The sequence below is a fragment of the Corapipo altera genome, unplaced genomic scaffold (genome assembly GCF_003945725.1).
Source record: "Corapipo altera isolate COAL_440 unplaced genomic scaffold, ASM394572v1 93, whole genome shotgun sequence".
NCBI lineage: Eukaryota > Metazoa > Chordata > Aves > Passeriformes > Pipridae > Corapipo > Corapipo altera.
Window position 1 is genome coordinate 191,925 of NW_020885000.1, and position 27,096 is coordinate 219,020.

A 27,096-nucleotide genomic window follows, 5' to 3' on the forward strand; every position below is an offset into this window, starting at 1 on the left:
ATCAGGTTCACTTCTGGGGGGACAGTAAAGGGCTGTGGTTTGCCCCTCAAATGCTTTTGTGCAGCTGGGCTGCTGAAAGAGCCCTTTAGTGCCTGGGGCCAGGGGTCAGTGCAGTGCAGAGAATCCATGTGGTCACTGAGTGAGGACAGCACTTCCCAGAGCAGACACCAAGAGCACAAACAGCGAGAACGGTGCCTAGAGGAGCCTGCCCTGTGCCCTGTGCTCAGCAGGACCAGATTAGGAACTTGTTTCAGTCAAGATCTTGCCCAGGTACAGACCTCTCCAGCTGTAGTGGCACTCGGTGCAGTGCTGGTGACAGCACTGTGTGAAGTGATCAGCAGTGTTCCATATCCAGGTGGTACCTTCCATGCATCCCCTTCCGCAGCACTGTCTGCTCTTGTCTTTACCAAGCATCATCAATACCTTCATTCCTCACTGGCTGGCCCTGCCAGCTGGAGCCCTGTTCAGCAGCTCATGTCCTCAGCACAAGGGGTTATGTAGCATGAAGGCTCACTGTGTTTGACCCGTGTGGTTAATGAGGCCAGTTCTCCTTCCAAGCAAACAAGGCCGAGGCTGTCAGAGAGCCCCGAGAGCTCATGGATGTGTCAGTTCACAGCTTCAGACCTGGGACCGTTCTGTAAATGCTCTGAAGCAATGACTGAATAATGTTAAATACAGTAATGATTCCTTCCTTTCTGCAGGGGTCTGACACTAAAGGACCTCACTTGAGAACTGTAGGAAACTGGTCTGAGGTGCTGAGAACCACTGGTCCTGTTCCAGGGCACTGTGGAATGGATGTAAACAGCCCCTGGTTGCCCAAGAGCTCATTGAGAATCCAGGTTTCCATTCCTTTCAGTCACACCTTACAGAGAGGCAGCTTGCCTCTCTGTGCATGGAAATGTGCATTCTCAGCCTGAAGTAACTGCACTGCTTAGGAACTCTCTGCTTTGGCATCCAGAGGGGCTGAAACACCCTGGTATTCCTTGCAAGCTTCAGTTTGAGGAAGTCACACAGTGAATCTGGAAATTTGCATCTGGAGCCCCGAAGAAAGCATTTGTAAAGGGTTTCTTGCCCCCTTGGCTTTTACTCTGTGAGCCACCCCACATGACCGTTTCCATTACTGTAGCATAGTGTGTATGTTAAAATCTCTGGACGTTTGAAAGTGGGAAGGAAAGATGCAGAGTCCTGGCCATGAAAAACTCAGCAAGACGGGGAGAGAAAATTCCCAACTGGACATGTTGGATTTTGTGATAAATGGAGCCACCCATCCTACCCCAGTTAACTCTGGAAGTGCAGAGTGTGGATAAGGATCAGGGAGCAGATAGAGCTGTGCAGCTTGCAGTGAGGTCTCTGCCAGTTCTCAATATTTAAATCTTTTTCTTTTTTGCAGAAACCACAAGTCCCCTGATTTCAAATACTTTCCCACTTTTACAAAGTAAGTGTGATGAGTGTCTGTGAGGCACAAAGGACTGACCCCCCACAGCCCTGCTGCCGTGCCCTCTTGGCATTTTTCATCAAGAAATGTTTTTTTTATTATGAGTCCAGGTGTCAAAGAACAAAATGCTCTGTGGATCTGGTTTGAGTTTAAATGCAGCAGAAATCCTTCAGGGTGTTTCTGTGCAGTATGGGGCCGTTAGACCACTTCTTTACAGCCATCAGGGTTTTTTTGTGAAATATGCCAATAATACATGTTCTGAGAACAAGATTTGAAAATGAGCCCATATTTAAGTTACATTTACACACAGAAAAACTAGTCATCATGGCTCAGCTCAATAAACACCTGGGCAGAGCCAATTCCCGTTGGCCTGGGAGCACAGATGAGGAACAGGAACCCAGTGGGGATCAGGCAGGAGGGGAAGGAGAGCAGGTCTGGCATGGGCAGGCATAGGTGGTCTCTGCTGGAGATTCTGCCCTGTGTTCTTGATGTTTTCAGCAGGTGGAGCTTCTTCCTTTGCCTTCCATTGTGTTTAGTTCCTGCTTGATTTGTGTCGGGATTTTAGGGGTGATACCGTTTGCACCAACCTGGTAATCCAGGCCAGTCCTGAGTGCTGCACCCTGAGCATGGTCACAGTGAGAGAGGATGTGTGTTCTTCTTCCACTGACAAACCTGAGAGAGAATGGAGAGCTTTATTCAGAACAGGAGGGTTCATGTGGGAAGAGAAAACCAGTTGGTGCCAACAGGTTTGATGAGGGTGGTGCATTTGGGACTCCCCTTTTTAGAGCTTCAGAGCACCCTGTTACCAAACACCTCTTACTGAGCTGGCTGGAAGTGACAGAAGTTCAGCTTTCAAGAAATTTCCACTGATTTTTGGGTGTGATGTCATTTTTAGGAGCCTGCAACTGGTTCTACCGTCTTGTTTCATGGGTTTGTGTTGAAGGGCTGGGAAGATGCAGTTACAGTGTTAGCAGAGCTAAAGCCTGTGCAAACGTTGGGTGGGAACGCTGAGAATTTTCTCTCACAGTCTTTCTGCATTTGTTTTTCATCAAGTTGTGGACACAAGTGTTGAAATGTGGGTCTTTTCTGTTGAGGAAAGAGCTGCCTGGGGCTCTCCCTGAGCTGCTGCTGGGTGTCACTGGGTGTCACTCCAAGCACCTCAGGGCACTTTTTCATCAAACTTTCTGTTAAAGGCCTCAACTTGTGTTCTCTCCTGGCCTCAGACCAGGCTCTGCTATTTTCCCTGGCTTAGATGTGGCAATGAGAGTTAACATGGGAATTAGAGTGATTTATTTAACCTAAGCACAATGCTAGTTTCCCTCTGTCTTGGCTCACACAGCTGCTGCCTTGCTCTGGGGCCTCGCTCGCTGCGTGTACGTAAAGCACTAATAAAAGTGTCTAATAACAGCCCTGGGGAAAGAGGTTTTAAATTGTGCAACCAAATGTGAGCATCAGTTCTGTGTGGCTCAGGAGACTGAAGAGGTTTCAGCAGCTGCTGGTGCTTTAGATTTCTGTGGAGGTGTTTTCAGAGAGGACCTGAGCAGCCAGTAAGGGTGACATGGTGGCATGTCTTGTCAGAGCAGAGAGGGACCTGCCTTGCAGAGGAGGTGGTTTTTTGGGAAGGATGCTCTGGGGGAGAACCTTTGTGCTCAACAGCCAACACCCAGCCAAATGCCACTTTTGGGGGAGGAATCTCTGTAGTGCTTGATGGGAGACCAGATGCCATTACTTGGGGCTGCTGCAGTGCTGGAGTTCAGGCAGCTTGCCAGGGGCTGTTCCAGGTGCCCTGGGATGGGAGGTTGCAGTTCCAAGGGCACTGCTTGCTCACAGCAGATTTTCTTTGCTGTCCACTGCACAATCCTTCTGCCTTGTGGGAAAAGTCAGGAATAAGAGTCAGACTTCTCTGAAATCAGCTGCCTGAAGCTGCCATGTTCTTTCTGCTCAGACAGGGCATGTTCAGAGTGATTTCCTCCTCTCAGATTTTCAAATATTTTGCCGCAGAGGCAGACAACATGTTTGGACAATGCTCTCAGGCACATGAAGGGACTGTTGGGTTGTCCTGTGCTGGGCCAGGAGTTGGACTCAATGATCCTTGTGGGTCCCTTCCAGCTCAGGATTTTCTGTGATTCTGTGGTTCTATAGGAGCTGTTCAGTCAGGGCCCAGGCTCAGCACGGTGCAGTCCTCAAGCTCCTGGAGAGAGGAGCAGTGCTTGAGAGACAACCAGGCAGGGAAGGAGCAGGGAGCACAGGGACAGCACAGGAACAGAGAGCACAAGGACAGGGGACACAGTGACAGCACAGCTCGAGAAAAACCTGCTGGGTCTGTGCCATGGGCTGGGTGCAAGGGACAGGCAGCAAGGAAGGAGGGACTGGAGGAGGAAGGAGATGGGAGAAGATGGTGGGTGGAGATAGTGGGGGAGCAGCAGAGGTGTTGTGCTATACTCAGTGTTGTACCCTATGCCACATGGAAGGCCTGGCCTTGCAACATTTGCCATTTCGTACAGATTTTGCTGCCAAAGTTAAGCTGCAGGGTTTGCAGAAGGCTTCTGAACATGCAGCAACAACACGGAGCCAGAGCAACAGCAGGGCCAATGGGGCACCCTCAGGGGGGCCAGATGTTCATGATTTCTCTTCCTTTTTGGACATTTTGGACTGTGAGGGGGAGTGCTCTGGAGGCAGCTCCATGAGCTCTCTGCCTGTCACCTCTCACCCAGCAGTGGTTGCTTGGGGTGAGCTGTGGAAACAAGGAGAGGAAGGGAAAGCTTCTCCTGCAGGCTGGTGAATTTGTCCCCTACTCCCTTGAGATCCAAGTGTGAAGGAAGGTTGTGTGAGTGCAGCAGCCCTGCTGGGAATGGTGGGGTTTAGGGATGCTGTAGCCACTGTCCTGCACCAGCCCAGGAGGGCTCAGGGGGACTGTGGTGGGAACTGGAGTCCCAACCCTCAGCCCGAGCCAGCCAAGGACAGAGCAGGAGCCCAGCTGGCACCAGCAGCTGTTCAGCGTCTGCAGACAGAGGAAGCTTGGAGAAAGCAGAGCTCCCTCCTCCCCAGCCCGAGGGAACAGGGCTGGAAGGGTCACAGCACCTGGCACTGCTCAAAGGCCCGTGGGCCCAAGGGAGAGCTGAGAGCCTGGCTGAGCACGTGGAGCAAAGGGCTGGGTTTTCTCATCAAAAGGATGTACTGCTGCTCCTGCCACAGCTCCCACCCCCTCAGATGTGCAACAGCAAGAGGAATTGGTTACTGAGGCACAGAGGGGCTTGGGAAGGTGAGGGAGAAGGTTTCAGCAATGTGAGACAGGCTGGCTGGGTAGTCCTGCTGCAGGCTGGAAGACTCTGAGCCATGTCATGAGCTGCCTCTGCTTTGCTCATCCATAAGCCTGCCTTGGCCACCCAAAACTGTTGGGGCTGGGGGGAGCACAGATGTTCTGGGGGTCTGTGTGGGCACCACAGAGGGGCCTCAGCTTTCCTTGTACCTCTACCAGCAAAGCTGAGAAGAACAGGAGAGGTTTCTGGTTGAAGCACTCGTGGGAAGACCTGTGAGCACCTTGCTGAGCTCAGCCCACCTGGAGGAGAACAGATCCCTCTGGATGTGGAAACCTCAGCCTGGGCAAGAGAGAGGGAAGCTGAAATTCTTTTGGGGAAGGGAGGGTCCTGCAGTGCTGGGGGGGCGAACTGTGCTCCTGAAAGGAGAACAGGCACAAGTGTGGCTCACAGGGTATGCAGAGTAGTTCTGACAACTTTTCTATTTTACCTTTAAGTTTACCTTTAACTCAGAGGGAGGGGGTTTTAGTCACTGTGTTACCAGCCCAGGTGAACAGGTTTTTTCCAGTGGTAACTTTTCCCTAGTTTTGGATACCAGTTGCCTCTTCCTTGTCTCCACCTTCCAGATTCCTCTTCCTCTTCTAGACTGACACATTCCACCCTACTTCCAAGCAGCCTGACTGCTCCCAGCTCTGTGCTGTGGAGCCTGAGGGGCTGAGAAGCTGAAATCTCAGAAGTATGAGGGTTGAGGAAGCTCTGGAAAGTAAAGTGAGTTCATTCATTCGTTCCCACAGGGATTCTGCACATCCTCCCAAGCATCCCTTCCTTTGTTCCTGGGAAAGACTTTGGAATTGTCGGGTGAATTTGAATTTTATCCTTAGTTTTAACTCATTTTCATTTATGCCAAACTGTAGACTTGTGTGACTCTTTGTCTCAGAAGTATTTAGAAAATGTTTTGGCATTTTCAGAATGTGAAATCAGTTTTTTTAAGTAGATGGTAATTTTCTTTCCAAAATTGGACATTTCTAGAGTAGAACAGAAGGGGCAGCTTTTGAAAATGGAATGAAAATCAACACAATTTTTCTGAGAAGAGTCACAAATGAGAGGCCTGTCAGAGTTATGAGTGCACTGAGCACACAGGGAGGAGCTTGAGATGAACTGTGGAGATCTTGGTGGTTCATGACATGATGGATAGAGATGGGAGAACCCAAGAAAGACTGGTCTGGGGTGCAGGGGAGTCAGTCAAGGGGAGAGATGGAAAGACAGCACAGGTTTATGGTGATAAAATAGCTGAGAATACAACAGGAGGAAGGTAAAGCAGCTCAGTGAGACAATCAGCTGAGAAGGAAATGTGAGTGAAAGAAGAGAGTAAAATGAATGTGGAAAATGTGCTGGTTGGAGAATCCTGGCTGGGTGTAAGGGATTTGCTTCCCAGTGAGGCGCCCTGTGACTGAGCTGAGGAGGAGCTGTTCTGGTGGCTACTGGAAACCTGCTCCCAGGTCAGCTGTGGAGTTTGTGTGGGAGCAGAGAGGGGCCTTGAGAGTGCAGCAGTGAGGAGTGGGCTCCCTCATCACAGCTTTGTGTGTCCCAGGTCACTACGGGCAGCACATCCCTGCTGATGTTCAGGGGGCACACAGAGAGCTGGCAGTGTCCAGGGAAATGTAGGGTGACATGTCCACCTGTCAGCATTCCTGAAGCACCTCAGAGGTACAGCAGGGTCTGTTCTCCCTGCTTGGTGTAGGGACAGGGGCTCCAGCAGGGCAGTGGAGCAGAGAGAGGGGGTCACTGAACTGCCCTGGCTGCAGTACCACAGCCCTTCTGACCTGTCAGCAGCAGGCAGCAGGCCCTTGGAAGTGTGACTGCTTTCATTACATTAATGAAATGTTAATTTTGACACTTGAAGGGGAGTCAAGTTTGAGACATTTCCATCTGAGCAAACTGGGCTCTGTGAGCAGCAAAGAGGTGGATCTGTAACAGAGGTCATCTGACACTGAAATAGGTATGGAAGAGGAATGGTTTGCATCTGCCTGGGGTCTTTTTCTCTCTGATGATTACAAAATAAGTCTAAATAATTAGATTACCTCTTATGACATTTTACCACAACTATTTCACTGCTGATCATTTCAGCAGAAACAGCCAGTCCCTGTTAATTCCCAAGGCCTGAAATCCCCAAGTGCCACTTAGCTGTCCAAGTCTTCCCTTTTTTTCACAAACACAGATACTTAAGTACTGTACTTCCAAACTTCCTTGCTACAGCAAAACCCAGGAGTAGCATCACAAGCAAACACAGTGAGTTAAAGCATTGAGCACAACTCCAGATGGAGCTGGCTCTGTTGTTTAAGAGGCTGTAGGTTCTTTGGGAAACGTTTAACCTCACAGCATGTAAGTACAGACTGTTCGTGGTCTCTTGGGTGTTTTTCCTCACAGATTCCCACAATCATCAGGTAAATTCTGGAGTTTACTACCTGACACAGACTTCAGACTTCTTGCAGAGTACAGCCAAGGCAGGCTTGTGCTCTCCTGGGTTTTGGGTCTTCCTCCCTGGATGCTGGTGCTTTTGCTTATTCATTAATGCAGAATAAATATGTTTTTCCCTTTGAACTTAGTTCTAGATTTCTGAAATATTGTAGCAACAGACCTTGCTCTGTGTCTGTGCCAGGCATTTGTATCCAAAGTTGTTTATATGCCATTCTGCTGCTCCAAACCAAAATGCCACAGTGTAAGAGGTGGCAGTGCTGGTGTAGCTGCAGGGATAGAGGCAAACTGTAATGTTACCATATCTCAGCACTGTAGTTTGAGATCACATCTATCAAATAATGCACGCAACTAATACTGTTTAAACAGGCTACTGCAAACATTTGCAATTCGGTTAATTCAGTGGAAAAAATGCACTTTCAACACACTGGCCAGAACAGAGCTAAACGTATCTTTCAGCTCTCAAGGGAGCTCTGCACCCAGCTCTTTCCTGACTCCAGCTCATCCATATTCCTCTGGCACATGGCTCTCCTGCTCTGCTCTCAGTCTTCCAGCACAGCCCTGATTTCTGTGCTTCCTGCCCCCCACGTCTGCTTCCCCCAGTGACCTGCTGCTGCCCAGCCCTGTGGACTCAGCGGGCCCTGTCTCACTGCACTTGTTGCCAGCCACAAACCCAGCTGAGTTCCCCCGTGGCACTGCTGCACGCCCCAGCTTCGGAGCTACAGGATTGTTCACAACCCAGTGCTCCTTGTCTTACTCAGGAAAGGCAGCAGAGACTGGAATTTGACAGAACTGGATGTAAAATGAACTCACCAAGCTTTGCTCCCAGGCTTAGAAAGAACAGGGATGTGCTAAAAGCAGCCTGAGGGAGTGGCAGTGTGCAGCCTCCCAGATCTGTGTGCAGATCCACAGGAATCCCCCCACATACCCAGGCAGGTGCTTCCCTCCAGTGTCAGTGCTGTCCCTCTGCCATCCCGGGCCTTCCCCTGGCAGTGCAGTGAAGCAGGAGGAAGCACACCCGGCCCCAGCCCCGGCAGCAGTGACGTGCCCGAGGTGTCCCCAAGGTCCGGCCCCGCTGCTGTACAGCCTGCAGTGTGCACGTGTGCTGCTTCCCTGCATACTCTGTGTAATTCTTCTGAACTGATTTCTCCCAAACAGAGCCTTACACCTGTGGAGCTTGTGGAATCCAGTTCCAGTTTTATAACAATCTCCTGGAGCACATGCAGTCCCACGCAGGTAAGCTGGGCACTTGGACTCGCTGCAGGCGGAGAGTTCAATTCTGTGCTGCTGCCTGTGCTGACCCCCGTGTGTGTCCACAGGGCTCTCTGTGCTCCCCCTTCCCAAAGCCCCAGTCATTTCACCTGCAGCAAATCTGGACCCTCAAAGGCTACAGCACGCAGGCTCAGGGTACATCCTAAATATTGCTCCTTTCCATAGAAGAGGAGGATCATGCCCTTCTAGCAAAGAGCACATCACACTACTCATGCCCTTTATCCAAAGGTAGAGAATCCTCAATGCATAAGATCCTGCAGCAGGTTAAATCCCTCCTCCTCCCAAAGAGGTAGTTCTCATGGAAGCAAATAAACCAAAAACACTTGCAGGGCAGCAGAGCCTTTGTCCACACAAGTCCAGTCCTGTGCTTGTGTCTCCTGGAGTTCTGCAAAGGACTGAAATTCTCAGAAGAAGAATTCTCAGCAGTTGTGTTCATTTCCCTCACAGCTTCCTACAAAAGAAAATTCTGAGGAATCATTCCAGTACTTTGTTTCTAAGTCACTGGGGTTTTTTCTGTCTTGATACATAGGAGATGATTTTAAAATTTCAAAGCCAGAGCTCTTTCAAAGACAGCATTCAGCACATTAAAAAATGCAGAAATGGGAGATTTTTTTATATTGGCAGATTTTTTTCTTTTTTTTTTTCTCTTCAACAAAAATTCAGGGGAACTAACACAGGTTTAAAAACAATTAAATGCCCTTTGACAGACCTGTGGTCTCCAACAAACAGCTGCTCTGTTGAGATGCAGATTTGATGCAGACCCTGAGGAGAGTGGCAAGGGGGGACAGGTGGTTTGAGAAAAAGAGTATTTTCCATTCTGTAACAATAATTCTAATGAAAATTCTTTCTTGCTCTGTGGTTTAGCTGGAGTCCGAATTTTAATAGTGCTCCTAGAGTTCTTCATCCATGAGGTTCCTCTATCCAATTCAGTTCTTGTTGGCAAATGATAATGAAGGCTTTGGGTGTGTTCAGCATCTGATTTATTTATCATCTATATAACGTTACAAAGAAACTTTTAGAGTGATTTGTTTGGAGAAGGCGTGAGTTTTGGTTTCTGTGAGAGCATGAGCTGGTTCCTGTGCAGTGATGGGACTCTGTTACCCCAAGGAGCAGTGGAGCTCCACTCAGGGCTGCCGTCACCCTGTGGTGTTGGGGTCTGTACTTGCTAGTTCTCTGTGGCAGTTTCTGCGGCCTCCACACTGTGTCCTGACCATCCTGTTCCTTGCTCTGGACTCTGGCACTGAAATGCAACATTTTGAGTTTCAGCTCTTGGTGGCACTGAGTAGTGGAGCTGCAGAGGAGAGACCAAGCTGAGGAGTCCAGTGGGAGAATGGCAGCTCACAGGCAGGGTGTGAGCTGTTGGAAATCTTAATCCGGTGCTGCTGGCAGCTTCCTCCTTCTCTCTTCTTTACAAGTGACCCATGAGGAGGGCTCCAAGGAAGGTGCTGAGGCCCTGGCACAGGTTGCTCAGAGAAGCCATGGCTGCCCCATCCCTGGAAGTGTCCAAGGCCAGGTTGGACAGGGCTTGGAGCAGCCTGGGCTAGTGGAAGGTGTCCCTGCCCCTGGCAGGGGGTGGAACGGAATGATCTTTAAGGTCCCTTCCAATCTAAACCAGTCTGTGGTTCTGTGATTGTTCACCCGGGTTCCTTTGGGCACAGAACAGGGCTGGAGGGATCAGGTGTGTCTGTGATCTGACTCCTGTACAGTTGTATCCTGCAGAGCTGTATGAATGGGTAAATCCCTTCTCCCCAGCTCAAGATTACTCTTGTTAAACTATTTTCTCATCTCTCCCTACTCTGTTTGCAAGTCCCTGTCTTCTGCTTGGCTGCTCCTTCCCGAGTGTCTCACCAGTACAGTGACAGTGAGCCTGACCCTGTCTTCTTCAAGTGGCTGTCCCCTTTAAGAGGCTGTCCCATGTGAAAGCCACTGTCCCCTCCTGTGGCATCTCTGTGTGTGTTGCTTGGCAGCCCTGTGCTCACACCTCTTCCTCTGGAGGGGGCAGCAGCCTTTCCCCCCCTCCGTGGGCAGCCGGGGCCATGGGTGCAGGACGTGCTGCTGTGGGATGAGGGCAAAGCAAAGTGGAGAGACGTGAAAACTACACCCAGCATTGATGGGTGTCCAGCTCTGGGTGGTGCACATGAGCAGAGCACAGTGGGGACCACACACAGCTTGAGTTACTCTGGCAGAGGTTTGTTGCCTTCTGCTCTGACAGGAGGTTGGAACCAGGTGGGGGTCGGTGTCTTCCCCCAGGTAACTCAAGGACATGGTTTAGTGTAGTGGTGATCATGGTGGTAGTGCTGGGCTGATGTTCGGATTTGATGACCTTAATGGTCTTTTCCAACCTAAACAATTCCATGACTCTGTGATTCTATTATTTCCATATCCAAGAGCAGGTTGGCCCAACATCTCTGAAGTCTGGGAGTGCAGGGACTTTGCAGGGGTCAGCAGAACTGGTGGCTCAGGATCCACAGGCTGGGGACACTGACACAGGGGCAGTTTAGCTCGGTCCATATGCCTGCCCCAAGGAATATTTCATTACGGGGGTGCAGGGATACAAGAAACCTGTATGGGTCAAATAGTCCCTCAGTTAATGTGTTCAGGAGCCCAGCTGGGCTTGTCGTGTGTGATGCAAAGGGCTGATCTCTTCCAACTGACTGTGCTGCTTCCCCTGAACCCCTCACGAGGGACTGAGGCCAGGGAACGTGCTGCTGGCCTGCAGAAGAAAACCAGGAACACAGAGTCATTCCAAGGGCTGAGTGTGGAGACTGGAAGGTAATAAGGAGAGATTATAGCTCCATAAAGCAGCTACACAGTGAGGAGAAGCAATTAGAATGTAAATTGGGTGCTGAAAGGCAGAAATAGAACAGCAGAACACCAGGCAGAGGAATTTGTTCTGTAATTACACTGTACAATATACAGCTTTGACTCCCTTTAGAGTACTTTGTTCAGGTCGAGTGCTGCCATATAATGCCCTTCCGACAATCTAGGCCTGAAAAAATAAAAGGACGACTAGGCTGAACCTGGATTAAAGGATTGGAGGCATGAAGAGAAATTAAAGAACCATGATCTGTGTAGTTCACAGACTGCCTGATAAGGAAGATGAGACTGAAATGCGTAAATCTCATTAATGCCGTACTGAATGCCAGCAGATATTTGTATATAATAAATCTCCTATTGTTAGGAAATAGATAAAAGAGTTATGGTGAGGAAATACAGAGGGTTTCTACCCCTACCTATCCTCACCAAGACAAGGAAGGCCTGAACCATGAAGTTACCTACCAAAGTTAGTAGGCAATGTCCAGCATTTTCCTTTTCCCACCCACAGATGCTTGGATTTGAGGACACTGGTGACATTAGCCCAAGAGCAATTAGTCTGGGCAGATGCTGGGGGAAAGGTGGTGTGTCATACTGGTCACTGGAGTGCCTCCTGCTCTTCATATCTCTTCCACACCTGCAAACACCAACTTGTGGCTGCAGCCTGAGTATGGCAGTGCTCCCCAGGTACCCACCATGACCAGGGAATTCCCTGGGCACACACAGACCTCGAGGCAGTCCTCGAGTTAGCCCTGGTCCTGTCACGTCCTGGATTGCTCTTAGGTATTGATCCAGCCTGTGCCAGTGCAGTGCCCAGACTGTGGCTGTGCGGCTGTGCAGCCTGTGGCTGTTGATGTGCAGGTCTGTGAATGTCAGAGCTGCTCAGAGGAAAGGACTTACCTGTAAGGAGGAGAGCACTGGAGCTCCATTGCATCACTGCTGGTCTCCCTTCTCTCCCAGGTCGGTGGCACACGTGGAGAAGAGCAGCTTTGCCCTCTCTTGAGTGTCCTGATGGACAGAGCAGCCTGGCTGCAGAGCTGTGTGTGCTCCAGGCCCTGCTCAAGCTCATGCTCTGCTGTCGGAGCACAGGGCAGAGTCACTGCACTGAGTGCTGGTGTGTCCAGGCCAGCCTGGACCCCCTGAGTAATCAGTGCAGAAGTCAGTGACTCCAGTGAGTTCACACCAATGACCTTACAGTACAAGAGGCTCTAGTTCTGCCTGGAGGAATGAGAGGCTCTTGTGAGTCTTGTTTGCACCACTGAGTGTAAAAGGCCACTTTGAAGAGGGGTGTGTCTAACAAGATGTCCAAAATTAGGTGAGACAAGTCCAGCTGTGGTGAAAAAAGGACCTATTCTGTTTTCTTTGTGTTCAATTCCATCCTTCTGTTCAGCCTGGTCATCAGTCTCTTCATCTTTCTGCTGCTTCTTCCACCTCATTTCTTTGTGCACTTCAGTGTTGCTTCACAGCCTATTTCAGATCACCATTTCAGATTGAAGCATACTAAGAACTAGAAAATTTCCTCTAGAGGGTGGGGAGAAGTTCTTGGGGCACAGGAAAGGAAAAAACATGGATATAATGGAGAATTTACTGATCTTGCCTGCATTTCCTTGAAAGATCCCATCAGATTGACAGCGTTTGGCCCAGTTCCATACACAGAAATGGGAACACAAGCACACTGGGGGCAGTTGGTGTCTTTGCAGCCATGGGTGGGATGATCTTTGGTCACACTCCAGACTCTTGGTTATTTGGCTTTGTGTTTGCAGTTTGAGGAGACTGGCCCACTCTCTTCAGGGAAGGAAACCAGATATAAAGATTGTAATGAGATCCTTAGATCCAGAGGAGTTGAACACAGCTTGAAAAACCAAGTGCTTCACAGGAGAGAAAAGGGCAGCTGCCTACAGTGCAGGAAGAGGCAATAAGGGAAAAGAAGGATCCATGCCTGTTTTACCTCCTGTCATTTTGGAAGCAACAAAATTAAACAAGTCAGGCTGCACAGGGAACTTCCATTCCTCTTGAGATGCAGCTTCAGCTCATCAGAAGACATTTCTCAAGGTGTGCTGATGACATCAGTGTCCCTGATGCACAGAAAAAGCCATTGCAGCTACATCTGGGTAGGTGGCAGGTTGTGAGTCCAGAGACAGTTTCAAGGTTTCTGAGGGTGCTGTACCAGCTCACCGAAAACTGCCTGAGAACTACAGAGAGTGTAGTAGCTTGTTGTCACCTTAGTTAAGGGAACCCTAAGGAACTGCTGAGCACATGGATAGTTTCCTGGGTTTTGTGCTTTAAGCATTTATCATCTTGTGCTTCTAAACCTTGCCTATCTCTTGCCCCACAGCTGACAATGAGAACAACATTGCCTCCAGCCAGCCCAGGTCACCTCTCCCTGTGGTTGAAGAGAAGTGGAAACCACAGCTCCAAAGAAATAATGCCAACAACAGTACGTAGCACCTTCACTCCTCATCCTGGGCTTAACTGTCCCATTACAACAGTGACTCAGAGGGTGCAGCAGTGATGGGCACTGCACAAGGCCCTAGTCCTCACTGAACTGCACTTGATTTCATCCATAATTCATGTCCTGCCTGGCAGAGCAAAGCACCGCTTCCTGTTACAGGAGCACTCGTGTGCACAAAGAACCCTGGGAGGTGGTTGGGAAGGTTTGTGAGGAAGATGCATTTGGGAACCCCTGGAAGAAATTAACTTCTGATCCAAGGTCAGACTTCCCAACCTGGAGTTAAAAAACTAATCTGGTCATCCTGGCATGACATAGGCATAACATGTCGGTCCCTGTGCTGGCAGACAACTGCTCTCTGGCTTTGTCCCCAGCTCCTCCCATGGCCTTGTGCTTCACAATGGGAAAAGGGAAAATACAGCCCAGGGAAATCAGTTCCAAAGCACTTGAGCTGAGCAGCCAGGGGAAAGGGGGATATAAAACTGTGGTGCTTTTTTTGTTCTGGTATGGCCAAAAATGACATTAATATTGTCTGAAATCAGGGTTGATGAAGATCAGGGAAGAAATGGGAACTTGGGCTTCAGCACTGTTTGAGATGGTGGAAAATGTTGGATGCTTCACTGGAGCAATTGCTCTTAAAATAACAGTCTCAAAGAAGAGAACCAACTCACAACAGTGGAAAGATGTTCTCCTGTGGAACCAGGCTGGGAGAGCTGAGGGTGTTCACCTGGAGAAGAGAAGGCTCCAGAGAGACCTGAGAGCCCCTTCCAGGGCCTAAAGGGGCTCCAGGAGAGCTGGAGAGGGACTTGGGACAAGGGGCCTGGAGGGACAGGACAAGGGAAAATGGCTTCCCACTGCCAGAGGACAGGGTTAGATGGGATGTTGGGGAGAAATTGTTCCGTGTGAGGGTGGTGAGGCCCTGGCCCAGGTTGCCCAGAGAAGCTGTGGCTGCCCCATCCCTGGAAGTGTCCAAGGCCAGGTTGGACAGGGTTTAGAGCAACCTGGTCTAGTGGAAGGTGTCCCTGCCCATGGCAGGGGGGTGGAACAAGATGGTCTTTAAGGTCCCTTCCAATCCAAACCAGTCTGTGATACTATGATTCTATGTCCATTTTTCCATCTGGGCTAAGCTGTGACCGTCGACCTGTAGACATGAATAGCAAACATGATTATAACTTACCTAGGCAGTTCCTCATTGAGCAGCACTGAGGTGCCATCAGGTGAGGTGCCATCAGGTGAGGCACTGGATTGGAAGCAGTGTGGACTCTGTCTGTCCCCACACCAGAGACACCATGCAGATAAGCATCTTGCTGCTCTGAGCAAGAGCTTGTCCCTCGAGGTTCCTTATCCAGAAACCTTGGGGGAAACAAATCCAGGGTTGGAGGTATCTCTTCCATCATCTGGGCATGTTCCACCTCTTTGGGGTCTCTGAGGATTGTTTTGTGAGTTCCTCCTCTCCAGTTGCAGAGGAGCTCATGCAGTGCTTTCTCGCCTCGCTTGTGTTTCCCTGCAGCATCCGCGAGCGGCTCCATGGGGAACAGCGCGATCCCGGAGAAGGAGCGGCAGAACATCGCCGAGAGGCTGCTGCGGGTGATGTGCACTGACCTCGGGGTGCTGAGCGTGGTGAGCGGGAAGGAGTTCATCAAGCTGGCACAGACCCTGGTGGACAGTGGGGCTCGCTACGGTGCCTTCTCTGTCACCGAGATCCTGGGCAATTTCAACACACTGGCTCTGAAGCATTTGCCTCGGATGTACAACCAGGTGAAGGTGAAGGTCACCTGCGCCCTGGGCAGCAACGCCTGCCTGGGCATTGGGGTCACCTGCCACTCACAGAGCGTCGGCCCCGACTCCTGCTACATCCTGACCGCCTACCAGGTGGAGGGCAACCACATCAAGAGTTACGTCCTGGGAATTAAGGGTGTAGACATTCGAGACAATGGTGATTTTATCCACCACTGGGTGCAGAATGTGCTGTCGGAGTTTGTCATGTCGGAGATCAGGACGGTGTATGTCACAGACTGCAAAGTCAACTCCTCGGCGTTCTCCAAGGCGGGCATGTGCCTGCGCTGCTCGGCCTGTGCCTTGAACTCGGTGGTACAGAGTGTGCTCAACAAGAGAACACTACAGGCTCGCAATATGCACGAGGTGATCGAGCTCCTGAATGTCTGTGAAGATCTGGCGGGATCCACGGGCCTCTCGAAGGAGACCTTTGGCTCCTTGGAAGAGACCTCTCCCCCGCCCTGCTGGAACTCAGTCACCGACTCCCTCCTGCTTGTCCACGAGCGCTACGAGCAGATCTGCGAGTTCTACAGCAGGGCCAAGAAGATGAACCTCATCCAAAACCTGAACAAGCACCTGCTCAGCAACCTGGCAGCCATCCTGGCTCCGGTGAAACAGGCCGTGATCGAGCTGAGCAACGAGAGCCGGCCCACCCTGCAGCTGGTCCTGCCCACCTACGTCAAACTGGAGAAACTGTTCACTTCCAAAGCTAACGATGCTGGCGTGGTCAGCAAACTCTGCCACCTCTTCTTGGAGGCGCTGAAGGAGAACTTCAAAGTTCACTCAGCACACAAGGTAGCCATGATCTTAGACCCTCAGCAGAAGCTGCGGCCCGTCCCGCCATACCAGCATGAAGAGATCATTGGCAAGGTCTGTGAGTTGATCAATGAGGTGAAAGAGTCCTGGGCAGAAGAAACAGAATTTGAACCTTCAACCAAGAAGCCTCGTGCAGCAGGGGAAGCCACAGCAGCTCAGGAAGAAGATTGGTTCGGGAAAAATGAAGTCTATGATTATTTGCAAGAACCTCTCTTCCAGGCCACCCCTGACCTGTTTCAGTACTGGTCGTGTGTTACCCAAAAGCATACAAAACTAGCCAAGCTGGCCTTTTGGCTCTTAGCAGTGCCTGCTGTGGGTGCCAGGAGCGAATGTGTAAATATGTGTGAGCAGGCTCTCTTGATCAAAAGGAGACGGCTACTCAGTCCAGAAGACATGAACAAACTCATGTTTTTGAAGTCCAACATGCTTTAAGACTGTCTGTTAATTAAAACAAAACTTTAAAACACTGTTCCAAACAAAGAAAAAGAATTTTAAGTTCTAAACACTGTGGACCTCATTATGAATGCCCCTGGAAACCAAGTGCTTTTTTATATATATATAAAAATATAAATATATATAAAATTAAGTTTGAAAGGAAAGCTGAGCATGGGAGAGAGACAGCCCTCTGCCAGGAACGTGCTCCTTTCCATAGATAGTGTGTGGACTTGACAGACTTTCTAATGTTTTCAAGTGGGCAGACGAATGGGAGGCTGATGTTCTAAAGTCTTCAGGCAGCTGAGATCTAAAGTGACTTGAAGTTTCTTTTGTTTCTCCTCCACCCCACCTTTCCTCTTGTCCCCTGGGCCATCTTGCCATGGATAATCAGACTCCATTGAACAGACCAGTTCTGCACTGGACTTTGCTCCTTTGAATAACTGTACACCTTGAGGGCACTTGGCTGAGGCCTTCCTGGCACCTGGTGCACGTATCAGGGCAGCTGTGTTCTACCAACACTGGGACCTTTAGAAATCAGGGAAGGGAGACTTGAAGGTTTTTGGGTTTTAATTTTATTTTTATCCTTTTCATGTATGCTTTTTTCCAAAAAACCAAAAGTTACTCTTCTGCCTCCACTCCCAGTTTTGAGTTTAATGTGGTAGCTAGTGATTATAAGTTTGATTTCAAACTAAGAGAAATGGTTTATGGCAGAAAATGTCTGTCATTGTAAAGTTTCTTGGCTTTATTTTTCTACAGCAGAACTTCTTTTCTGAATTCCTGGTGTTAATTAGCTTTTCTGTGAATTTTGTGCATCAGGCATTCTCAGACTTGTTCTAGAGTAGCCCATTTGCAATTAAATAGTATCCTTATGGGAACCACAGCAGTTGTTTATACAGAAAAGCCTAGAAACCAGGAAAAGTGGTGACAGCACAGATGGCTGTGGGCCACTAGTGAGCTTGTCAGGTCTGCCAGAGAACCGTTTTACCTGAACTTTTTTGTTTAAAAGTGTCTCAGTTACACACAAACCAACTTTCCCAATGCCAAGGACAAACCAAGGTGTATGATTTTTCAGGGGAACAAAGCTCATTAGTTTTGTCAAACTGGGGTTTGAAGGAAGCTTAGAGAAGTGCATGGGCTCAAAGATCCTTCTGAATGTAAGTGCTCCTGATTGAGTGCAAAGAATATCTTCCCATTTTTATTTGGAATGGTTTCCTCTAGTGGCACGAATGTCTTTTTGATACCTACAGTGCATTACACTACTTGTTCTGTTGCTGACTCGTTCTAGCTGGGAAGGCCATGGGCCCTGAAACGTTCCCACGTCCTGGCTCACCCCAAATGCAATTGGAGATGATCATAACCCAGAGCCATCTCAGTCACTCTGCTGTCCCCCAGGGCCAGTGCTCTGTGGTGTTTCCTGCCCACAGGCACAGCTCCTGCATCTCTGTCAGGTTTGGTGCCTCTTGGACAATTCCCAGCCTCTGGTGCCAAACTGTTTTTCACCACTGGGACTGATATCCTGGAGGAGAATGGAAGCCAATTGTGATTTTTTCAGTAGTCTCTCCTGCTTCCAGGAGCTGCAGTCCCAGTGCACAGGAGGGTCAGGAGGAGGGACTGGCTCAGCTGGAGCCCCTCAGCAGCACGAGGTGTTTGCTGGTGGCTGACAACGTAGGGGGGAAGATTGGGGGGCCTCTTTGACGTGCTGCTGTTGACCAGATGTTAAACCAAGATCCCACCTGCCCATCTCTGGCTGTAAGACAAGTTGCACGTTCCAAGACATGAGAAATAGCAACCCAAATCTCTCAGGCTTTGTGTGCAGATGCCCTGAGCCTCTCAGGCACTGACACCTGCACTGGCACGGGACTCAGGGACACAGTTGGGGTGCTGGAATCTTCCCCAGCCCAGGGTCACTGAGGATAGCTCTTGGCACCCAGCTGTCTTCCATTGGCTTGAGTCTGGGTTGACCTCTTGGCACTGTTACTGGCATCAGGGCAAAACCAGGTGTCTCCTGAATGTTAAGTCTTGCCTGTGGACATCATACAGCCTGCCACCCCACTGCCAGCTGCACGTGAAGAGGACCTGCCAAGGCAAAGGCACTTGGGCATCTGATTTCCCTGGCAGTGGCTAATGGAGGTGTTGGTTATAGGGCCACCTTTTCTTCTTGCTGGTTTTCTTTTCTCCTCTACAACTCCTACCTGCCCAGCCACCAGCTGGGCCCGTGGTGACACAGCTCTTGGCACTTTTGTGGCAGGAGAAGCCTGTTTGAGACAAAAATGAAGTGTCAAACAGAAGCCCTAAGTGAGATTCGTGCCACTGACAGTGAGCTGTGTGAGCTGCTGGGCCCACAGGTACCTGACAGCATGAAAACTTGTCTAGAGGATGATTCCAAAGCAGGATTAGCTTTGGAGGCACAGAGTGTGTACCACACAGCTCATCTGGTGGCACAAGGACCAGGATTTGTAGTTATTTCTCCTAATGGCATGTTACACCTTTTTGTGTGGTTCATCAGAGACCCTGAGAGCTCCCAGGCTCTTTGATGCTCAGGGGAATGTGCAAAGTCCTTATATTCCTTTGGAAAGGCAGTTCCAGCCCCCAGCACTCCTTTGCAAGGGATAGATGGATGACTTCAGTGGGATTTGCCAGCTGGGGCTCATTGTACTCTCTTATCTGTGAGGCCTTGAGGGTGGGAAGCAGGCAAAGCAGAGTTAGCATGGGTGTAAAGCCCTGGCATTGAGAATTGGGTAAATTGCAGTCCTCTGTGCCCAGCACATGGAGCAGGACCATGGCTGCATAGCCACCCTGACCTCCCAGCCATCTCTCCTTTCCCTCCTCACACTGTGGTTTTGGCACCAGGTCTGGAGTTTTCTTGCTGTGCTGACCAAAGAGAGGGATGGCCTGGCCCTCTCCCCCATCCCGATAACTGTCCTCTCCAAGGCAACTTGGGCTGTAGTTGCACTAATGATGGGTGTTAAGCAAACATGCCGTGGTGTCGGGTAGATGCCATTCTCCCAAAGACTAAAAATCTCAGCTGAAAAAGCAAGATGGAACCTAAGACCTGAATTGGAGCAATCTCCTCCAGAACTCAGACTAAGAAGCTGTAGCTTTTCATGACTCCTAAGCGTGGTTACTGGGTGTTCAGCTCAGAGGAGCTGCTCATGCTGTGTCTGCTCCCAGGCTCCCTTCTGTCTGGTACTCTAGACTTAATTAAAAGCAGAGAAATACATCTGTAGCACAGGTATTTACCCTAAATGCCAAGCTTTTGCTTCTGTTCCTCCTTCCATCTTCAAGGCTTGGATTTGCATTCTAGGGAGCAAAAATACTTTACCAAGGTCTGAGTTCTGGAAGCTCTTCTTTGCCAGGTTGCTCCAATGCAAACTGCTCTGTTCGTGCTCTGTGATGCCTCGGGATGTGGAGCAGCACATGCTGTAGGGAGCACTTCCCATCCTGGGCTGGGAGGCTGCATAGAAGAGACTGATTTTGGCCAGAGCTGTCATAAGGTTCTGCCCCCTTTGAGCTGGGAGAAGTCCCCAAAACGGATCATCCTCTGGTAGGTCATGTTGGGATTTTGCCTTCTGCTTCTTGGTTTCCTTTACTCACACTAGAGAAATGTGTTGGGATACGGAAATGGGGGGGGGCATCCAGGCAGTCACTTGTTCCTGCTGCTGACTCTGGGCCTGACCTTGCAGCCTTCTCTTTCTGACTTCCCAGCTGGCTTTGGAAGGGTTCTGACCTTCAAGCTGGGGGACAAGCACCAGCAGATGAACTGTCAGAGTGAAGGGCCTTCCAGTCCTGTCTGAAGATCCTTGTTACTAGAAAACAGAGTGAGATACGGAGGCAGAGCTCTTCAGGAGATTGTTTCTGTGTGAATGCAGCAGCCAGAGGGCTATGGAGCCCAGATTTGTTTCCTGATCTGTCCCCTCCCCATGTCTCCAGGAGCAGGCAGTAGTTGTGGTCTGACCTGCAGGATAGGCTTGGTGTCTTGCACCCGGGTCAGGTTCAGGTGGAAGTGAACTTTCTTTTCTGTCCAGTCTCTCTGTCTGTGCTGAGGAAACTGCTTTGGGTGTATTTGAACTAGTGAATCTGGAAAACTTCCTGTGAAAGCCAACGGTGGGCTCAGGTTTTGTCTAATTCAGTTGTTCATTCATTGCTGTTTAAACCAGTTTAATCTTGAGCTAAACTGGTTTGAGCATCCACACAAAACACCTGCACTGGTTTATCTGCGCTTGCTGGGCAGAGAACACGTCCAGCAGCAGCTCAGGGAGTCATGACCTTTATGTGAATTTTGCAAATGAATTTGCAGCAGATACTCTCAACGCTTGGGAATGACTGAAAATAGCAGGGAGATACTTCTGGAAATGGCTTGAGCTCTAGAGGTGAGCTCAGCTGGTGCTAATAATGCCAAGGTCACGGGTTTGATCCCCGTACAGACCATTCACTTAAGAGTTTGACTCGATGATCCTGGTGATTCTGTGATTCTAAATGGTGGTGGTGGAGTTCACAGTGTTCAGTGAGATGGCTCAGGGGGTGGGATGGTTTTCCTCCAGCTGTCTGCAGTAACCCAGTTTAGCACAATTACCACAAATGTTTGTTTTGGTGGCTGAGTCTGCTCAGCTTCACCCAGTCTGAGGGGCCAGTTCCACTCTGGACCCTGCAGCAGCCCATGGTGGACACTGGAGCAGGGACTGAGACATCCTGCTGCTCTAGGAGCACCAAGTTACTGATGAATCAAACAACACTAAAAGAGCAGGGCTGGGAGTGCTGCTCTGTGCTAAGGAAAGGCTTGGATCTCTCATGGCACCTCTCTGGCTGAGGGAGAGGCAAGGAGCTCCTGTGAGCATTCCCACAGGAAAGGACTAGTTACGCCCTATGGAGTAGTTAGGAATAAAGGGATGAAAATGAAAAGACACTAAAGACAGATTATTGGAAGCCTCTTCAGGGAGAAGAAATCTATTCACCTGGGAGGAGTTTCCTAGGGGAATGCTTTTTGAGCTTTGTCATTGAAAGCAAGGCTGCACAGCTCCTGGAGTTCACTCCGTGGGGAACGAGGCTGCTCTGGACCTTGCTGAGAGAAAAGGGACTGGATGTAGGGGTGGGAAAAGCCAGTCCTGCCCAGAAGATCTTCCTCCCCATTCTCCCATTCCTCAGCAGCACCAAACCCTTCCCAGCACTGCAGTATATCCATCAGCCAGGTTCCAACAAGGACGGAGTTGGCGGATTAAAAACACCAGTTGAGGAGCAAATGTCTTGTCAGCCCTTGCACTGCCGAGGTGGAGAATCAGGCTGGGGGACAGTGTTCAATGTTTTGCTGCTTCTGCTGTGCGTTTTCTGTGCTACACAATGGTCTTGAATCTGTGGGATCCATTGGGAACGCCCAGAACCATCGGCTGAGCCCCAGTGTCCCATATCAGGTATCTCTGAAGCTGTCACTCTGTAGCAATAAGATCTCCCTGTTCCCGCTGCGTGGGACCTGTCCCCGTGCCACAGGTCACCATCTTCCTGGGGCTTCTGAAGTGTCACTGAGCAAACAGTAAAGCCCAGCCCAGCTCTTCTGGAACAGCCCTCAGGCCTGGGGGAGAGTCTGCCTACGCTAGGCCAGAAATGGTGAACCAATGACAGTGGGTTGCCCTGAAATTTAATTTTATCTACTGAATGTTTGTGTGATTTCCACTTCATTTCAGTTCTAGTTTGGCTGGTTAGTTGTGTTTTTACTCTTGCTGTTACAGAGTCCTTTGTTTATAACTTGAGGGAGTTTTGCTCGCATGTACAATGGTGTATCCATAGACCCTTGGGGTTTCCTGATCTGTAGGCAGCTGAGTTGGAATTTTTTAGAGTATCTTCTAAAATGAGGCTCTAAATGGCTCATTGATGCACAACATCAGCCAGTGAGTGGCAGGATTTGACTGGCAGGATTTTCTTCTCCCGTCGCTGTGGCATCACTGACAGTGGGACCCGGGTAAGCAGCACAGCCTTAATGTTGGGTATATTTTAGGGTGGAGTTGATGACCACAGGCATGTCCAACCCTTGCTTTTTACAGCCAAAGTTCCTTAAAAAGACATTGCCAGCCTCATCAGCCTTGAATCCTTGTTCCCATCTCTTGGGGGTTCTGGTGGTGGTTCTCTGCAGTGTCTGTGCATAGGGTGGGATTTTTTTTCCAGTGGGCTGTGGGTGGAGAGGAGGGAATATTTTCCCCCTGCTGTCTATGGAGAAGGATCTTTCCACTCAAGGGAGGAGGTATGTGTTCTGGAAGGAGCAACAGTCTGTTTTCCATGGTCCCTTGAAACTTAGTGGGACTTTAACGTTATTTTCTTTAATTCTTTAAAAGGAAAACTGGTAGTGGATGAACTGAACCCTTGGTGGCAGGTGACAGGTCCCGGAGTAGCACACACCACCCAGGCCGTGATGATTGTGGTCCACGCCGTAGCCAGACAGTGTCATGGTGACAAACCCAACCGTGGGAGATCCTTGTTTGCAGCCAGTCTGAAAGGAGAAGCTGTTCCTCGCCCGTACGTCCGTTTTCCCAAACCTCCTCTGGAGGGGCTGAATTCTTGTTGTTTCATCAAGCAAAGATTAACTTCTCCTGTCCCTCTCGCCCTCCCTCCCTCAGTAACTCGTGTGCATTTCCCTCCTTTCTGTAGATGCAGATGTTCTAGGCAATACCACAGACGCGCCCGTGGCCCCGCCCGTGAGCGCACTCATGTCATCTTAAAAAATACAAAAAAAAAATATACAAAAAATATACAAAAAATATCTTTTTTAGGCCAGAGTTTTCTACAGGTATTAATGAATATTTTTCTTAATCCTTATAAGTTTTATGTGTTTAATATTTCTTAATACCGGTAGCATTAATTTATACTTTTGTAGCAACACAATATTTTTATAAACCGCCACCGCTGGCTTTGTCTTCATAACGGGAAACGTGCGGGCAGCTGGCCCCGCGCTGTACCATGTACTGTATTTAAAAGGTTATCTAATGTCACACTTGCTGTGTTAATAAACAAAACAAAACCTGTTTGAAGTCTCATGTATTGTTGGTGTGGATCAAATGACTCACTAGAGAGCAATATTGCACGGGGTTGAGTTGCTGATTTTCATTGTGATATACAAACGCTTGAGGCCAACTCAAGTTCTGAGGTTGTTTTTTTTTTTCTTTTTAGGATTTTGTTTTGGTTTTTGGTTTGTTTTGTTGGGTTTTTTTTACAGCTAAATGAATTCAGTGCTGTTTGAAACTTAGACTGACGTCAAATGAAAAGGATTATTATAGAAAAAAAAATCAAGGTGTTTTAAATGTTGCTGTTTTTACAAGTCTGTTGCTGTCTGAATGGAAATATTCCACAGGAGAGAAGGAATAGTTCCACTTAGCTTCCAAAGGGGCCGAGCGCTCCAGGCCAGAGCTCGGTTATTTGGAAATACCTTAGAGACATGTTTCTGCAACATTCTTTTCAGAGTTGATGCCAAGGCAGAAGACAAACTGTAACTGTAAGAAAGCATCCGTTGCTTGAGGATTTTCATGTCAGTGTTGTATTTATGGTTTTACAATAAAACAACCTTTAGGAAAAAGAAAAGTGTCTGAGCTTTTCTATTTTTCAAGCACGTGATTGGGACATTCCCCAGCTGATGTCCTGCTGTGAGGAGGGAGAACATCCATGGAAATGACCTGGATCCCAGCAGTGGTCTCTGGTGGATCTCATGGAATCGTGGAATGGTTTAGGTGGGAAGGGACCTGAAAGATCATTTCATTCCACATCCCTTGCCATGGGCAGGGACACCTTCCACTAGACCAGGTTGCTCCAAGCCCCGTCCAACCTGGCCTTGGACACTTCCAGGGATCCAGGGGCAGCCACAGCTTCTCTGGGCAACCTGTGCCAGGGCCTCAATACTCTCACAGGGAACAATTTCTCCCCAATATCCCATCTAACCCTGCCCTCTGGCAGTGGGAAGCCATGTGAACTTGGCATCCAGAGAACTCCACACTGGGCACCACGAGCCTGAGGCACCCAGTGCTCCCCAAAAGCACTTCCCGGAGCATCCCTTCAGTTCCCAGCACCATGAGCTGCTCCTCCCTCACCGAGGAGAGGTTTGTTTGTAGCAGGAAGGGCCCTAAACCCCAAGGGCAGCTGGGTGGTTTGGGGGCTGCACCCGGGTGTTGGTGTTCACACCACGAGGCAGGGTCAGCTCAGCTGGATTTCCTCTCTGCAGCTGTTCCAGCCGGTGCTGGGCAGCCTGGACTCGCAGGGCCAGAGGGTTTCACCTGTACCAGCAGATCCACCTGAGGGCTTGATTTCACCCCAGGGGAACAGAGGCACTGGGTGGGCACTGAGCAGGCACTGAGCAGCCTCCCTTCTCCCCAGGACAAGGCCCTTGGCAGCTGTTTGTAGTGGGAGCCAAAATGAGCACAGAAATCTGGGCTCAGGCCATGACAGGCTTGACCTGCACCAGGATGTCCCAGGGGTCCCAGAGATGTGCTGATGAGTGGGGCACTGCTGGTTCTGCATGCAGGGGCTCACTGATACTCTCTGGAGCTCCAGGACCCACCTCCAAACAAACCAGAGACCACCAGGAATTGTTCCAAGTGGAACAAGTACATAGGCCAGGACTCAAAAGAGGCAGTCAGGCCTTAACACTGGAAAATCCTAAGGTACAATGTCCATCACCCTTCATGTGTCCTTTCCTTTGACCTGTTTTGATGTCCTCTGTGTTTCTTTAACCTTACACCCACCACTCTGCAAAAAGCAGACAAAAAGCCAAAACCAAACAAAACCACTGTGCTACAGAATTGGGAAATTTGTAGTGAATTTGTTAGTTGGGAAAAAACAAAACCCAAAGACATGGAGTGACAATGAGTCTGGCCATCGGGTAAACTCTTGGCTCTTGGTCAAGTGTGAAGATAAGCCAAAATAATAAGTACAACTATCAGCTTATAATGGTAAGAATGGCTGTGGCTTTGCAGGAGGTTTGCAAAGGGATTTTAGTAAACAGTCAGAACAGATGCCCTCAGGTCCTGCCAGACAGGGGTTGGGATTTGTTTGAAAATCTACATACGTAAAGTGGATAATGTAAAGCCAGGATGCCCAGCAGAGGGGAGGATGGTGCTCCTTGGCACACCAGTGGCTCCTGGCACTCAATTGTCCTTTTTGCTAGAGCCATTTAAAAGGATAAAAACGATTGCTAATGGGAATGTAAGAGGCTTAAGCTAATCCTGCCGTGTTTCCCAATTCTCTAATTTCTGCCCTAACAGGTCACAACTACTTTAGCTTTAGCAATAATGGAACTGGTAGCTCTAAATTCAGGCTCTGCTGGAGGTATCCCCCAGTTTCCTCTCATCTCAGAGGGACTGATGGATCTAACAAAGCTGATTGAACTCACCAGCTCTAACCTGAGCTTCAGCAATTTCCCTGGAGTTTTGTTCATCCTGAGATCCTGTATATGGGAACAGAGAGAGGAGCAGGGAACAACAGCCCAGGTGCGGCAAGAGCTCTGTACCAGTGTGTGTTTGTAGCTGGGGGTGGGGGGGGAGTGGCCCTGGGCCCCCATAATTTTAGGTGAACATCATGACCCACATCATGTCACGTAACATCTCAGTTCTTTTAGTTTCCTCTTGGTGCTTCTCCATCACCCATCACTGCCAGGGCAGCTGCTCCCTAAGGAATGGGGTACTGGGAGCTGAGGGGGGTCTCACCGCCCTCAGTGGGATGGGCAGGGCAGGCCCAGAGGTCGTGGAGTCAGATCGTGGGACAAGCTCATGGCAATGGGGCAGGTCTGAGGTCCAGCTGGGAAGTCAATCTCCAAATCTCCAGGATCTGGAGAGGGTATCCAGGGTCTGAGGATCTGGAGAGGGTGTCCAGGGTCTGACACAGCCCAGCAATGACTGGGCAGCTCTGTAGGGATGGGACAGGGTGGAGGTCCAGCTGGGAAGTCAGGCTGTGGTCAGAGTCCAGGTCAGTCAGAGGTACAGCATCGCTCAGGGCAGGGGCTGAGGGGCCAGAGCTGAGCTGAAATGGGGTCCTGGGCCATGGGCAGGGAGTGGAGGAAGCAGCCCAGGTGAGGCTGGTCAGGGCCACCGAGACATATTAGAGCTCTCAGGTCCCTGAGCTGCTCAGGCTGTTGAGTTGGACAAATGCTCCTTCTCCAAGCTCCTGCTCTCTTGTGAAGTTCCTTGCTGGAGATTCCCTGTGGCTCCTGAGGCAGGGGAGCATGGTTCAGCTGCAGGACTCCTCCTGGCAAGAGCACCCCCAAGACAGTGAAGAACAAGAAACTGTGAACATGAGATCAGTTTTAAAAGACATTTAATAGAAAAATATTGGCAGTGCAATGGGCAGATGTGACTGGTGGTGGTACGGCTGGCACAGGGTACCCGGGGTGCTCCTGGGGT

At 49.7% G+C, this 27,096-nt stretch overlaps 1 protein-coding gene across 12 annotated transcripts in view; it reads left to right on the forward strand.

Annotated features, from left to right (window-relative positions):
* ZNF618 (zinc finger protein 618) overlaps positions 1-24,279 on the forward strand; it is a 95,396-nt gene extending 71,117 nt beyond the window's left edge. For 11 of the 12 annotated variants that reach the window (XM_027666953.1, XM_027666954.1, XM_027666955.1 and 8 more), the window contains 3 exons: positions 8,326-8,403; positions 13,589-13,690; positions 15,213-24,279. In XM_027666953.1, the coding sequence (XP_027522754.1) occupies positions 8,326-8,403; positions 13,589-13,690; positions 15,213-16,726 (1,694 nt within the window). In that variant the 3' untranslated portion in view covers positions 16,727-24,279. The remainder of the gene's footprint in view (positions 1-8,325; positions 8,404-13,588; positions 13,691-15,212) is intronic. The other variant, XM_027666957.1, reaches the window with a different exon arrangement.
* Positions 24,280-27,096: the final 2,817 nt, after the last annotated feature.